This window comes from Chiloscyllium plagiosum, unplaced genomic scaffold (genome assembly GCF_037043375.1).
Source record: "Chiloscyllium plagiosum isolate Xiang-an unplaced genomic scaffold, Cpla_swu_hap1 HiC_scaffold_4, whole genome shotgun sequence".
Classification (NCBI taxonomy): Eukaryota; Metazoa; Chordata; class Chondrichthyes; order Orectolobiformes; family Hemiscylliidae; genus Chiloscyllium; species Chiloscyllium plagiosum.
Genome location: NW_028270142.1, coordinates 33,495,425 through 33,509,620, shown reverse-complemented (window position 1 = coordinate 33,509,620; position 14,196 = coordinate 33,495,425). Strand labels below are relative to the sequence as shown.

Genomic DNA, 14,196 nt, shown 5'->3' with positions numbered 1-14,196 from the left:
AAAAAACGTAGCTTTTTTTTCTCCAACCTCAATTTTCAAGGTTGATTACCTTTTCCTGCAGGGCCCGAACCTGGCCTTCTAGCATTTGGACCCGCCCCACAGAGCTCTCCGGCGCAGCCTCCGAGGCAGTGGTCCTTTGTTCCACAGCTTCTCCATGTTGATCCAAGTTCCTGATCTCCTATCCATGCTTTGCCAGCATGGCAGTAATTGGTTCCAGCGCTCCCTCTATCTTTTCACAGAGTTTAGTAAATTCTGTGAGTAGACGTTGCTGCTCCATTGGACTCAAAGGTGCCACCACAGGAGTTGAGGTAATGGCTGGGGGTGTGCTTGACATAGTAGGGGAGTGCCCTGCCTGCTGCAGTCCCCTAGCTCCTTTTCCCTTGGGCGCCTTCATTATCAACTCCAGACCTTCTAAATTCTAATTTAAAGGGGCTCTAGGTATTCTACCAGTTTTAAGCTACCAACTTTCCCCAGGGGTGACTAATGGGAGGGTGGAGGTTAGGGTTAGGAGCCCATCTTGCACAGGGTGTTGCACAGACCCGAACGCAGCAGACTGTTCAGACTGCTGCCATCTTGAATCTCTGATTTTCTAACATTTAACATCAGGTTGAGTTTTTTTGCATGCAGAATTGAAAAGAATGAGAGAGACTTGAGAATTCAGATGCTGATTGGACAACAATATTCTGCTCCACTGTATCTCTAGATAATTTATATATGTAGTGTTCAGTTTAGTTTTGGCATTGAGACAACCAAAGGTAAGATTTTCATCTGGCTATGAACACCAGAAGGCAGTTGATTTTTATAACTTATTGGAAAATGAATAATATTGGGACCATCACATAGTGTTGATTTGAAGGCAGCTGCTTGAGATCTCCCACTCAAGACAGTTTCAGTCATATCTTCGTGAAGTAGTTGCAGGATTGAAATGAAGTTTCTTGAACATCCAAATCATTGGAGCACAATCCACGGAGCTAATGATTTCCTGAGCCAAATGTTTTAGTTAGGTTGATGACAACAATGGAAAGTGCTTAGTGTTGTTCTTGACATTTTTCTTGCATTTGTCTGGCAACAAAAGCGATTTCAGATGTTTCCCTGTAAGGCCAGAAGCCACAGTATGTCTCTGGAAGAATTTCCCCAGTCACAGGATGTAGGTGAATCAGGAGGATATGTATCTTTGCTTGATGTGGGTGAGAGTGAAATGCCTCAATAGCTTTTACAATGTAATGTATCCTGTTCCTTGAAGGTAGCTATGATTGTTACATTTCTTAAATTAGAGGAGCTCAATTTTTTTCCTCCCAGTCTGTAGAATGGATATGTAGAGTCTTGAGGTGAGCAAATGTTCACTGGATTTGAAGTCTTCACCTGGATTATCATGGGGGTGAGAGACTTTGTCATGTTTCATCTGTTTTATTGCTTGTTGCAGCTCTTCCATCAATGATGGTGCATCCATAGATACCAATAAAAGGCACAGTGACAAAGTCTAGAGAGTATCAGTTGCCACTATTGAATAACAATTGGCAAGTTGTTCAAAATCTTCCTTCCTGTGTTGACGGGTACTATGGTCACCTTTGACAAGGAAAATAGCATCCTGAAATCAAGATGTATTTTGGCCATTTTATCTTTGTCTACACATGGTTCTGTTGGCTTCACAAGAATTTTACATACCATAATGATTGGTGCAGTGTTGGCTCTCTTCAGCTGTCTCTTCTCACCATGTGATCTTTATCTTGTGGATTTGTCTTTGGGCACCAGCCTTGACCTTTTGGTACACTGCCTTTTTTGAATAGTGGACTCAAGTTGTTTGGCAAGTGCCAATGGCCGTTTATTCTTTTTTCAACTGACATTGACAATGATGCTGTCAAGCCTAGGAATTGAGTACTGCTGTGTTTATTTGATCCCACTGTTCGGGAATGGAGAAAGTTTTCTCGATTAGTTTAGAGCTGCACTTGGAATTCTGGTCAGGTTAGACCAAAAGATAGAGAAGACCGGAATTAGACCATTCAGCCCATTGAGTCTGCTTCACCATTTAATCATGGTTGATATGTTTCTAAACCCCATTCTCATGCCTTCTCCCTGTAACCTTTAATCTGCGTTCTAATCAAGAACTTATCTAGCTCTGTCTTGAAAACTCTTCATGACTTGGCCTCCATACCATTCTGCAGCAATGAAATTGACTACCCTCTGGCTGTGGAAATTCATCCTCATCTCAGCCGTCAAGGGTCATCCCTTCATTGATGCTGTGCCCTCAGATCCTAGTCTCTCCTCCCAATGAAAACATCTTCTCTATGCTCACTATATCATGGCCTTCCAGTATTCTGCAAGTTTCAGTGAGAACGTTTCATCATTTAAACTCCATTGAGTATAGATTCAGTGTTATTTTAAGTTTGAGACATTGACTTTCTTCCACGTGGACTTTAGGACCTTGTGCTGGATTAATATTATTCATGGATTGAACATGTCAGTGATGCTTATAGCAGGAATATGACCTCCATATAGATCTGGAATGTCTTGTATTTTCTATTTGCCCCTCTGTTGGAAGAGGGTGTTTTTTATAATAATACCACGTTCTGCAATCTTTGTAAGTAGGAGAATACCATTTGGATTGGGTTTTCCGATCCTGTTTTTTCAAATTGTTTTGCTGCAAACTTCACAATCACAACCAAGCCTGGAGTCCAAGTCCCCCAGTTGGAGTTTTGTTTTTATTTTGGGGATAACAGGATTCATAAGGATCAGAATAAAGTTGTCCTCATTAGAATCGAGAATCCAGGGTACCAGAGTGACCATGATGACATATTTGCAAAATGAAATAGAGCAAGATTGGGGACAAAGACAAGGCCCTCCCTGACGTGCTGAATGCTTTCTCTGCTCGGTTTAAGCAGAATGCCAGCGGTGCAGTGACGCCTGCCCCAATAGCCTCAGACACACCTGTTCCTTCGGTAACCGCTGCAGACTTCAGATCGGTCTTACTGGGAGTCAACCCAAGGAAACCAGCAGGCCCGGATGGTATCCCCAGCCGAGCACTTAGATCCTGTGCGGACCAACTGGTGGAGGTATTCACTGGCATCTTCAACCTCTTCTTCCAACAAGCCGAAGTCCCCACCTGCTTCAAGAAGACCACCCTCAGCCCCCACCTAAGAAAGTGCATTCACTGTGTCTCAATGACTACCGCCCGGTGGTTCTGACCTCAGTAATCATTAAGTGCTTCACCATGTGGTCATGGCCCACATCAACTCCAATCTCCCAGCCTGCCTTAATCCTCTATAATTTGCCTACTAACGTAACAGGTCCACAGCGGATGCCTTATCCCTAGCCCTGCACTCATCCCTGGAATATCTGGAGAACAAGGACTGCTATGTCAGACACCTGCTCATTGATTACAGCTCCGCCTTCAACGCCATTATCCCCTCCAAACTGATCTAAAAATTCTGTGACCTTGGTTTCGGCTCCACCCTCTGCAACTGGATTCTCAGCTTTCTGACCCACAGACCGCAATGAGTGAAGATAGGTAACTGCACCTCCTCCACAATAAAACACTCAACACTGGAGCCTTCCAAGGATGCATCCTCAGCCCCTTATTGTACATCCTGTAAATTACGACTGTTTTGCCAAATTTCAAACAAACGCCATCTACAAGTCAACAGGCAACACCACCATAGTGGGACGAATTTCTAACAATGACAAGTCAAAATACAGAAGGGAGACTGAAATCTTGGTGATGTGATGCAATGAGAACAATCTCTCTCTCAACATAGGCAAAACTAAATAAACGATCATTAACTTCAGAAAGAAAGGAGAAGAATATGCACCCATCTACATCAACGGAGCTGAGGTTGAGGGGGTTGAGAGTGTCAAGTTCCTTAGAGTGATGATAACCGACATCCTGTCCTGGACTTTCCATGTAGATGTGATGTTCAAGAAGCACACAATACCTCTTCATCCTCAGACAGCTCAGAAAATATGGCATGTGCATAAGGACCCTCACCAACTTCTACAGATGCACCATTGAGAGCATACTGCCTGGGAGTATAATGGCCTGATATAGCAGCTGCTCTGCCTGGGACCATAAGAAATTACAAAGGTGGTGTGCACAGCCCAGACCATCGCAGAAGTCAACCTTACATGGCTCGCTGCCACGGAAAAGCTGCCAACATTATCAAAGACCCCATCACACCCTGGTAATGATCTCCAACCTGTTTCTTCAGGCAGAACCAGGTTCAGGAACAGCTCCTTCCCATCTATTATTAAACTATTGAATGGATTCTGTAGCCTCAAATAATGCTGACCTTGCTAACACTGATCTTGCCTCGGCATTTCCTGTTTGATATAACCTGTATGTCTCGAAGTCTTTTTGATCTGTACATCCTTGCTTACTATGATCTGCTTGTACTGCTCGTGAACAAAGCTTTTCACTGTACCTTGGTATATGTGACAATAGCTGAAAATGTGTTGCTGGAAAAGCGCAGCAGGTCAGGCAGCATCCAAGGAACAGGAGAATCGACGTTTCGGGCATTAGCTCTTCTTCAGGAATGAGGAAAGTGTGTCCAGCAGGCTGAGATAAAAGGTAGGGAGGAGGGACTTGGGGGAGGGGCTTTGGTAATGCAATAGGTGGAGGGAGGTCAAGGTGAGGGTGATAGGTCAGACTGGGGTGGGGGCGGAGAGGTCAGGAAGATGATTGCAGGTTAGGAAGGCGGCGCCTTCCAAAGCCCCTCCCCCAAGTCCCTCCTCCCTACCTTTTATCTCAGCCTGCTGGACACACTTTCCTCATTCCTGAAGAAGGGCTTACGCCTGAAACGTCGATTCTCCTGTTTCTTGGATGCTGCCTGACCTGCGCTTTTCCAGCAACACATTTTCAGCTCTGATCTCCAGCATCTGCAGCCCTCACTTTTTCTATATGTGACAATAAATCACTCAATCAATCAGTTTGATTATGACTGAGCATATTGGGTGATGAGTAAATTGTCTTTAGTCTTTCACTGCAGAGTTCTGGCAGTGTATCCAAGATTCTACCCCAGATAGGAAGAACAGATCCATGGATGTGAAGCATACTGTTAGCCTTTCATTACCCTCCTTCTGATTATAAATTTTTACAGCTTTGGTTTGAATAGTTAATTTATGAAAGATATTGCCAACCTTTGTTTGGTGTTTTGGTGCTATGACTTAGGCACTCTGAGGATTGGCAATTTCAGAATTTTACTAGGACTGCAGATGAATTTTGTTTTGGAAACTACAGACCTAATTTGCAAAAAGGAAGCCTGGAATTAAAAAGAGGATTTTGATTGTTTTGATATAGCAACGCAACCTTTTCTTTGCTTTTTTGCTGATTTGTTTTCATTTTGATCCCAACTGTTCTTGCTCAGCTGTCATTAGTAATGAAGACTGGATGTTGAATGCCCTGTAATTTTCCATGACAAAAGGCTCATTGCACCTGCGTATCCACTCGCCTTGTGTCGCTGTCACGAATAGGATCGTGCTACGTAAAATGTTATGTAGCTTCCCTTACACTGAGCCTTTGATGGTATTGTTTGAATGTGCTGGTTTTATAGCTGACTTAGATTGTAAAACAAAGGGCTCATTTTCCCCCTTTTGATTCCAAACAGGATATGTGCAGATTTCCAAAAAGAGATATAAATTCAGCTTATAATACAAAATATTTATTATTCAGGTAAACTTCTGGCCACGTGATTGCGGTCTGATTATGTTGAGCATCTGCAGGGAATACAGATATTCTGATTACTGAACATGTGTCTTGTGTTGTTGTGGTGCTCTAAAAGTCTCTACTGGAAGCTTGCGACCAAATTATGAACATAATTTGGATGCACAATAGGTGGTGCTCTTTGTGCTGTTTTTCAGAAACGTAGTACATTTTTATGCATGTGCCAAGTAGGTCATCTGAAGACACTGCGATTTGAGGTACTTGTTTTAAAAGCGACAGCAGACTTTCACATGAAACCCTGTTAGCAGTGAGACTTTTATTTTGAACTCATCCGACAGCTGTTGGCTATTACAGTGTGAAGCTGCAATCTGACTAGGTCATACAGTGTTTTGCTTATCTTTGTGATGTGCTGGGGATAACAGCGCTAGCACCTACAGTTACTCAGCTGCTTCAGGATCAGATTTGATATTTCATTCTGCAAGTGTCAGCTTTACTGGAAACATGGCCATGGGTGATGGTGAGTGCCAACAAGAAATACAGCCAAAGCGTAATGAGTTGCACTATTTATAGATAAATGTAAAAGACAAAGCCTATGTTATCACAGTTTTTCTTGATGAAAATTTGTTTGCTATGATGAGAGCAGAAAGGGAAATGTTGTAGTTTATTTCTTTGAATTTTATTGATTAAATCATTTTAGATTTGCCCATGGAATACAACTATCACTGAACCTGCTGAGAATGTATGTGTAGTACTTCGAATTATTTGTTGTTCGTATAAACATTAAAATCTTCTGATCTGTGTTAGATACATTTAATTTTTTTCTGTATGTTCATACAGAAGTTAGGTTTTTCTTGCTAACATTAAAAACCCCAAGAAATTTTAATTGCAGTAAGAGATGATTTGATTATATTGAAATTTATGAAATGGAAAATTTTAAATGAATATCAAAAATGCTTGTGCAGTCAGTTTTGTGTGCAAAGAATATGCTTACTAAATGAAGCATTGTGCTTTTGCTTGTGCAGTGAATTGATATTTTGGTTAATTTGAACTATTTATCTTTTGAGAATTGGGCAATTTTTTTACAGATAAAATGTTCAAAAGATTAATAATTGTAATATTACTAAAAATATTGAAAAAAAATTGGTACTAATTGCCATTTAAATTTGGTGTTTCTTAAATGCTTTGAACAACACACACTACTCCTTTATCTTGTCATATCTGATTTAGGCCACATTGAGCTGAAGGGCACCAGCCTAGATTTTAGTTGGTGTTTTCAGTGTTCTCCCAGAATTGAATTTGTAGGATTTGCAGTTAAAAAATGTCTGTGGGTGCCTTGAGGGGGGCATGCACTTGACAGAAAATCATTGTTCATTGATGCTAGTGAAAAATGGTGCACATTTTGGAGGACAAAATACAAGCAGGAGCTTTGTGAAATGATGCCAGGAAAATTTGCAGCATTGGTTTACAATTGAAATGTACATTACAATATAATCATAAAACTAGGTAGTTGTTAGAGCTGAAGAACATTTATCTTTGGAAGTGCTTTGGATATTGTTATTTTTACTGTCAATTTTCTAAAAACAAGTTATGAATTGTAAAAAAGAGAGCCATTTTCCTAGCCAAGTACATGTGAAGAAATTGAAGGCTCAAACTGGAGAAAAAAAGACAAAACAAAATGGGAGTTTATTGCAAGCACAGGTAAAATTAGATAAGGAAGTATAATTGCAATGATAAATAATAGATTAGATTAGATTAGATTACTTACAGTGTGGAAACAGGCCCTTCGGCCCAACAAGTCCACACCAACCCGCCGAAGCGCAACCCACCCATTCCCCTACATTTACCCCTTTACCTAACACTACGGGCAATTTAGCATGGCCAATTCACCTGACCTGCACATCTTTGGACTGTGGAAGGAAACCGGAGCACCCGGAGGAAACCCACGCAGATGGCGAGCCAACATTAAAGTTGAGCCTGAACCCTTGAGTTAATGTAAGAGCATGACGCTGTGGCTGTTCACACTTTGGTGTTAAATTCAGATTTTTTGACTTTTTCTCTTTTTGGGATGTGGGTGTTATTGGCTGAGCCAACATTGATTGCCCATTCCTAATTTCCCTGGAGAATGTGGTACCTCCTTGAACTGTTGCAATAATTGCTGCCTTTATTTGTTTAGTGGAAAGCAAAGTAAGATTACACAGAAATGAGCGAGGCCTGAAATTGTATATTGAAAATATTTTGCACACATTTTTACTTAAGCATTCATTTATATATTTTGTTGTTTAGAAAGTGATGTAACAGATAAAAATCACTGACCAGTAGAAACATACAATGTCTCAGTTACCAAGTTGATCGATGTCCTTCACAATCAATTGCATAGTCTTCAAATTTATACATTCCAGATTTCTATCTCTGATAGAAAGTTATGAATTAACTGTGGTAAGTGGCAATTTAAAGAGGTAAAGAAATTTAATTGTATTAATTTTAATGAGACAGACATCTGGTATGCAATAAGGTTCTAGTGTACTTAATTACTCTGAGTTGCCAAAACAAGAGAGGTATGATATGCTTTTTTTTTGTGGGTTTCTGTGATTCTGACATTTATAGAAATCATCCAACCATAGTTAGATCAATACATATAGATGTGGGGCTGTTTGCTTTCAATTGGACAGTTTTTAGTTTTATTTGCAATTTGTCATGTAATGAAGCACTTTATGCTGGAATACATCAAGATTGGATGAATATCCAGATATGGACTGATAAGTGGCAAGTAACATTTGAGCAGTAGAAATAATCTAAATACATTTCGTAGCATAATTACCTCTGTTGTCAACATCCTGGGCTTACCATTAAGCAGAGATTCAACTGTTTTAGCTACTGAAGTGGCTATGAAAGAAGGCCTCTCACTTCCAGATTTCCCAAACATCATCAAGCATTTACAAGACACAAATTTTACTGTCTGCTTGCCTGGCTGGATAGAGCTGAAGCAACATTCAAGAGGTTCAGCACCAATGAAGAGATCCCTGATCTCCAGCATGACCATCACCTCCAACATGCACATCTTCCACATCATGGAGTGGCACATTTTGGCTGCAGTGCAAACTGGATGATGGGACAGTTACCATGGCTGTTTCTGCTTTACCTCTGAAATAGTAACCTCTCCCACCAAGAAGTTTATAGATAGTAAATGTCCAGATTCCTCTCCAAATCACAAACCATCTGATGAGATTTTTGAATATTTGGGCGTGCTTGTTAAATAGGGCAAAGCCAGCATGGAGTCATGCCTGACAAATCTGTTTGAATTCTTTGAGGAGGTAATGAGCAGATTAGACCAAGGAGAACCAATGGATGTTATCTATCTGGACTTCCAGAAGGTCCTTGATAAGGTGCGCACAGGAGGCTGCTGAGTAAGATAAAGGCCCATGGTGTTAGAGGCCAGGTACTAGCATGGATAGAAGATTGGCTGTCTGGCAGAAGGCAGAGAGTGGGGATAAAAGGGTCCTTCTTAGGATGGAAACTGGTGACTAGTGGTGTTTCACAAGGGTCAGTGTTGGGACCACAACTTTTCAGTTTATACATTAACAATCTGGATCAAGGAACTGAGGGCATTCTGGCTAGGTTTGCAGACGATACAAAGATTGGGGGAGAGCCAGATGTGAGGAGGTGGAGAGGCTGCAGAAAGATTTAGACAGATTAGGAGAGAGGGCAAAGAAGTGGCAGATGAAATGCAACATGGGAAAGTGTGGTAGGAAGAATAAAGGCATCGACTGTTTTCTAAATGGGATGAAAATTCAGAAATCTGAAGTGCAAAGGAACTTCAGAATCCTAGTCCTAGTCTTCAGGTAAACTTGCACTTTAAGTCAGTAATTAGGAAGCCAAATACAATGTTATCATTCATCTTGAGAGGACTAGAATATAAAAGCAGGGATATACTTCTGAGGATTTATAAGGCTCTGGTCAGACCATATTTAGAGTATTGTAAGCAATTTGGCCCCCAAACTTCAGGAAAGGTGTATTGGCCCTGGAGCAGGTCCAGAGGAGGTTCACTAGAATGATCCTAGGAATGACAGGCTGAACAAATGTGCAACGTTTGAGGACTCTGAGACAATACTCGATGGAGTTTAGAATAATGATTGGGGGATCTGATTGAAACTTTCAGAATACTGAATGACCTGGACAGAGTTGATGTTGGGAAGATGATTCCATTGGCAAAAGATATGAGGACTGGAGGGCACAGCCTTAGAGTAAAGGGAAGACCTTTTAGAACGGAGCTAACGAGAAATCTTTTTAGCCAGAGACTGGTGAATCTATGGAATTAATTGCCACAGAAGGCAATATATAGTGAATATATTTAAACCAGAGATAGTTAAGTTCTTGATTGCCAAGGGGATCAAAGGTTACAGGAGGAAAGTGGGAAAATTGAGTTGAGAAACCTATCAGCTATGATTGAATGGTGGAGCGGACACGATGGGATAAATGGCCTAATTTCTGTTCCTATGTCTTATGGTCTTATAGTCTTATGACTTGGACATGGTTAGCCTTCCTCTTCATTGTAAGGTCAACACTCCTGATCTTCCTTACCTGCGCAGTGGTTAAAGAATGCTCATCATCACTTTCTCAAGGGTGATTAATTATCAGTAATAAATGTCAACTTTACCATCAATATTCACATTTCCATATCTTAATATTTAAGATAAAGCATAAATACTTGAGAGAAATTTTGAAAGATGTTCATTTTTCTTCACTCATGTCTAAACAGTACTGCCAATTAAGCTCTTGGAAAGTGTGTAATGATAGTGTAAACAATACAAAATGACCTTTCAAATTGGCAGCAAATGTTGGTGAAATTTGAAATATACCAATACAAATCTGACACAACACCAGGCACTAGTTTAGTTCATTTTAATCTTGTAAATCATACGAAGTAACTTCCAACAGCTAAAAATTGTCTTTTACCTTGAAATACAGGCAGATGACCACCAAATATCTGGTTTAAAAAATACATTTTGGATAAGTGTTAAGTGAAGAATGATTTATTAAGATGACCCAGTTTTAAGTGAATGTAGATGGGAAGCCTATACAGCTTGGAACTTTGCCATCAAATTAAAAGGATGACACAGGAGTTAAGATTCTCGTGAGTGGGTTAGATATGTTTAAGGCCGTGGAATCATTTGTAAAGGAGCTAGAATTTATTGGTTTGTAGGGTATAAGAGCCAGAAGATGAGGTGCTCAGACAAGGCAGGTCCAGTATAATCCTTTAGCTTCCTGTCTGATAAATTGACTACACTGTCACAAAAATTGTTTTTTTGTAATTGTATGTTTTTTGTCTTCATCCTGTGACTTGGTTATTGTTGCAACAGTCGTCTCTTCTGAGACTAAAATACATTAACTACCAATTAATTGCTGACAAAAATTATTGAGGACTGGCTAATTATTGAGGAATGTGTGATGTTTAATTCCATTATAGTGGATAATGTAAATTCTACTGTAATGTAGACCTTGAGGTATTTGATTTGTTATCAGCATTGTCTCAGGTCAACCAACTGACTTGATTTCTGCTAATTCACTATTGACTTATATGAAAAATTTGAAGCAATGAAAATGGCAGCATGATCAGTACCAAGCTAAAAAAGTTGTAATGGTCAAGCATGAACAATATTGCTGGATAAAACTAATTTAGGTTGAGTATTAGGGTTTCAAAATAATATAATTTGAAAATGTGTTACTCTTAGCCAAGTTTCTAAATGCTTGTATCTTTGAAAACTGATGAATTTGTTGAAAACGTTTGTGCTTTCTTCTTCAACTCATTTCCTAAGGTTTAAGGCACCTTGCAAATTTGTAGCTTATGTTCTAGTTTTCAGATTTAAGACTCTTTATATACTGATCCATTGTATTTTATGAAGAGGTTGGGGTGAGTGAGGGATAATTTGTGTTTATTCAAGAAGCTGATGGAACTATTCATGGGCTGGCTTCTTTATTTCAGGGATGTGGGTTTCACTTCATAGTTGTTTGTAGCAGACAACAATCGAGAATCTGCTTGGAATATATTTGCAGTATTTTATTAGTCATTCAAACTTCTCATCTAACTGACTTCTCAGTTACTTTAACGACACTTTACCAGATAAATTTAACCTAGAGGATTATTGATGAATAACATCCTTTCACAAGTGTTCTCCCTTACATCAACTGGAGTTACGTGAAACCATGTAGTCTTGAACTCCTTTCTGACACCAGGAAAACATTGTAAAATATTCAAAAATTATTTTCTATCCCTTTTAACCCCAGTTCCCCGATTTTAAAAAAAAATTGTTGGCAGGCTATAGGTATTCAGTTCTGTTGTTTGTTTTTATTGGAATTTTCTCATAACTTCTGGAAGTTATCAAAGACAATTCCTTTGATGCTTCCCTAACCAACATGTTAAGTTATCTTAAAAAAAAATTCATTCCCACATTTCATTCAGTCATAGAGATGTACAGTATGGAAACAGACCCTTTGGTCAAACCCGTCCAGGCCAACTAGATATCCCAAACCAATCTAGTCCCACCTGCCAGCACCTGGCCCATGTCCCTCCAAACCCTTCCTATTCATATAACCATCCAAATGCCTTTTAAATGTTGCAATTGTACCAGCCTCCACCACTTCCTCTGGCAGCTAATTCCATACACGTACCACTCTCTGCGTGAAAAAGTTGCCCTTACGTCTCTTTTATATCTTTCCCCGCTCACCCTAAACCTATGTCCTCTAGTTCTGGACTCCCCCACTCCAGGGAAAAGACTTTGTCTATTTATCCTATCCATGCCCCTCATAATTTTGTGTCATCTGCAAACTTACTAACTATACCTCTTATGCTCTTATCCCAAACCTTTATATAAATGACGAAAAGTAGAGGACCCAGCACCAATCCTTGTGGCATTCCACTGGTCACAGGCCTTCAGTCTCCACCACCACCCTCTGTCTTCTACCTTTGAGCCAGTTCTGTATCCAAATGGCTAGTTCTCCCTGTATTCTATGAGATCTAACCTTGCTAACTAGTCTCCAATGGGGAACCTTGTCGAACGCCTTACTGAAGTCCATATAGATCACATCTACCACTCTGCCCTCATCAATCCTCTTTGTTACTTCTTCAGAAAACTCAGTCAAATTTGTGAGACATGGTTTCCCACACACAAAGCCATGTTGACTATCCCTAATCAGTCCTTGCCTTTCCAAATACATGTACATCCTGTCCCTCAGGATTCCATCCAACAACTTGCCCACCACTGACGTCGGGCTCATTGGTCTGTAGTTCCCTGACTTATCCTTACCACCCTTTTTAAACAGTGGCACCACGTTAGCCAACCTCCAATCTTCCAGCACTTCACCTGTGACTATTGATGATACAAATATCTCAGCAAGAGGCCCAGCAATCACTTCCCTAGCTTCCCACAGAGTTCTAGGGGACACCTGATCAGGTCCTGGGCATTTATCCACCTTTATGCATTTCAAGATATCCAGCACTTCCTCCTCTGTAATATGGACATTTTGCAAGGTGTCACCATCTATTTCCCTACATTCTATATCTTCCATGTCCATTTCCACAGTAAATACTGATGCAAAATACTCGTTTAATATCTCCCCCATTTTCTGCGGCCCCACATAAAGGCTACCTTGCTGATCTTTGAGGGGCCCTATTCTCTCCCTAGTTACCCTTTTGTCTTAATATATTTGTAAAAATCCTTTAGATTCTCCTTAATTTTATGTGCCAAAGGTATCTCATGTCCCCTTTTTGCCCTCCTGATTTCCCTCTTAAGTATACTCCTACTTTCTTTATACTCTTCTAAGGATTCACTCGATCTATCCTGTCTATACCTGACATATGCTTCCTTCTTTTTCTTAACCAAACCCTCAATTTCTTTAGTCATCCAGTATTCCCTATACCTACCAGTCTTCCCTTTCACCCTAACAGGAATATACTTTCTCTGGATTCTTGTTATCTCATTTCTGAAGGCTTCCCATTTTCTTGCCGTCCCTTTCCCTGAGAACATCTGCCTCCAATCAGCTTTCGAAAGTTCTTGCCTAATACCGTCAAAATTGGCCTTTCTCCAATTTAGAACTTCAACTTTTAGATCTGGTCTATCTTTTTCCATCACTATTTTAAATCTAATAGAATTATGGATGCTGGCCCCAAAGTGCTCCCCCACTGACACCTCAGTCACCTGCCCTGCCTTATTTCCCAAGAGTAGATCAAGTTTTGCACCTTCTCGAGTAGGTACATCCACATAGTGAATCAGAAAGTTTTTTTGTACATGCTTAACAAATTCCTCTCCATCTAAACCCTTAACACTATGGCAGTCCCAGTCTATGTTTGGAAAGTTAAAATCTCTTACCATAACCCCATATTATTCTTACAGATAGCTGAGATCTTCTTACAAGTTTGTTTCTCAATTTCCCTTACTTTTAGGGGGTCTATAATACAATCCCAATAAGGTGATCATCCCTTTCTTATTTCTCAGTTCCACCCAAATAACTTCCCTGGATGTATTTCCAGGAATATCCTCCCTCAGTCC

The 14,196-nt window shown here is 40.2% G+C and overlaps 1 protein-coding gene across 45 annotated transcripts in view; it reads left to right on the top strand.

Moving 5' to 3' along the window:
* The window catches only part of clasp2 (cytoplasmic linker associated protein 2), a 328,546-nt gene that overhangs the window by 83,745 nt on the left and 230,605 nt on the right, over positions 1–14,196 (top strand). Inside the window, exon 1 of one of the 45 annotated variants that reach the window (XM_087986118.1) lies at positions 5,969–6,170. The exons of the other annotated variants lie outside the window; for them this stretch is intronic. Within the exon in view, the coding sequence (XP_087842244.1) occupies positions 6,155–6,170 (16 nt within the window). The 5' untranslated portion in view covers positions 5,969–6,154. Of the gene's footprint in view, positions 1–5,968; positions 6,171–14,196 lie in introns of those variants that run through there. 45 annotated transcript variants of the gene reach the window in all.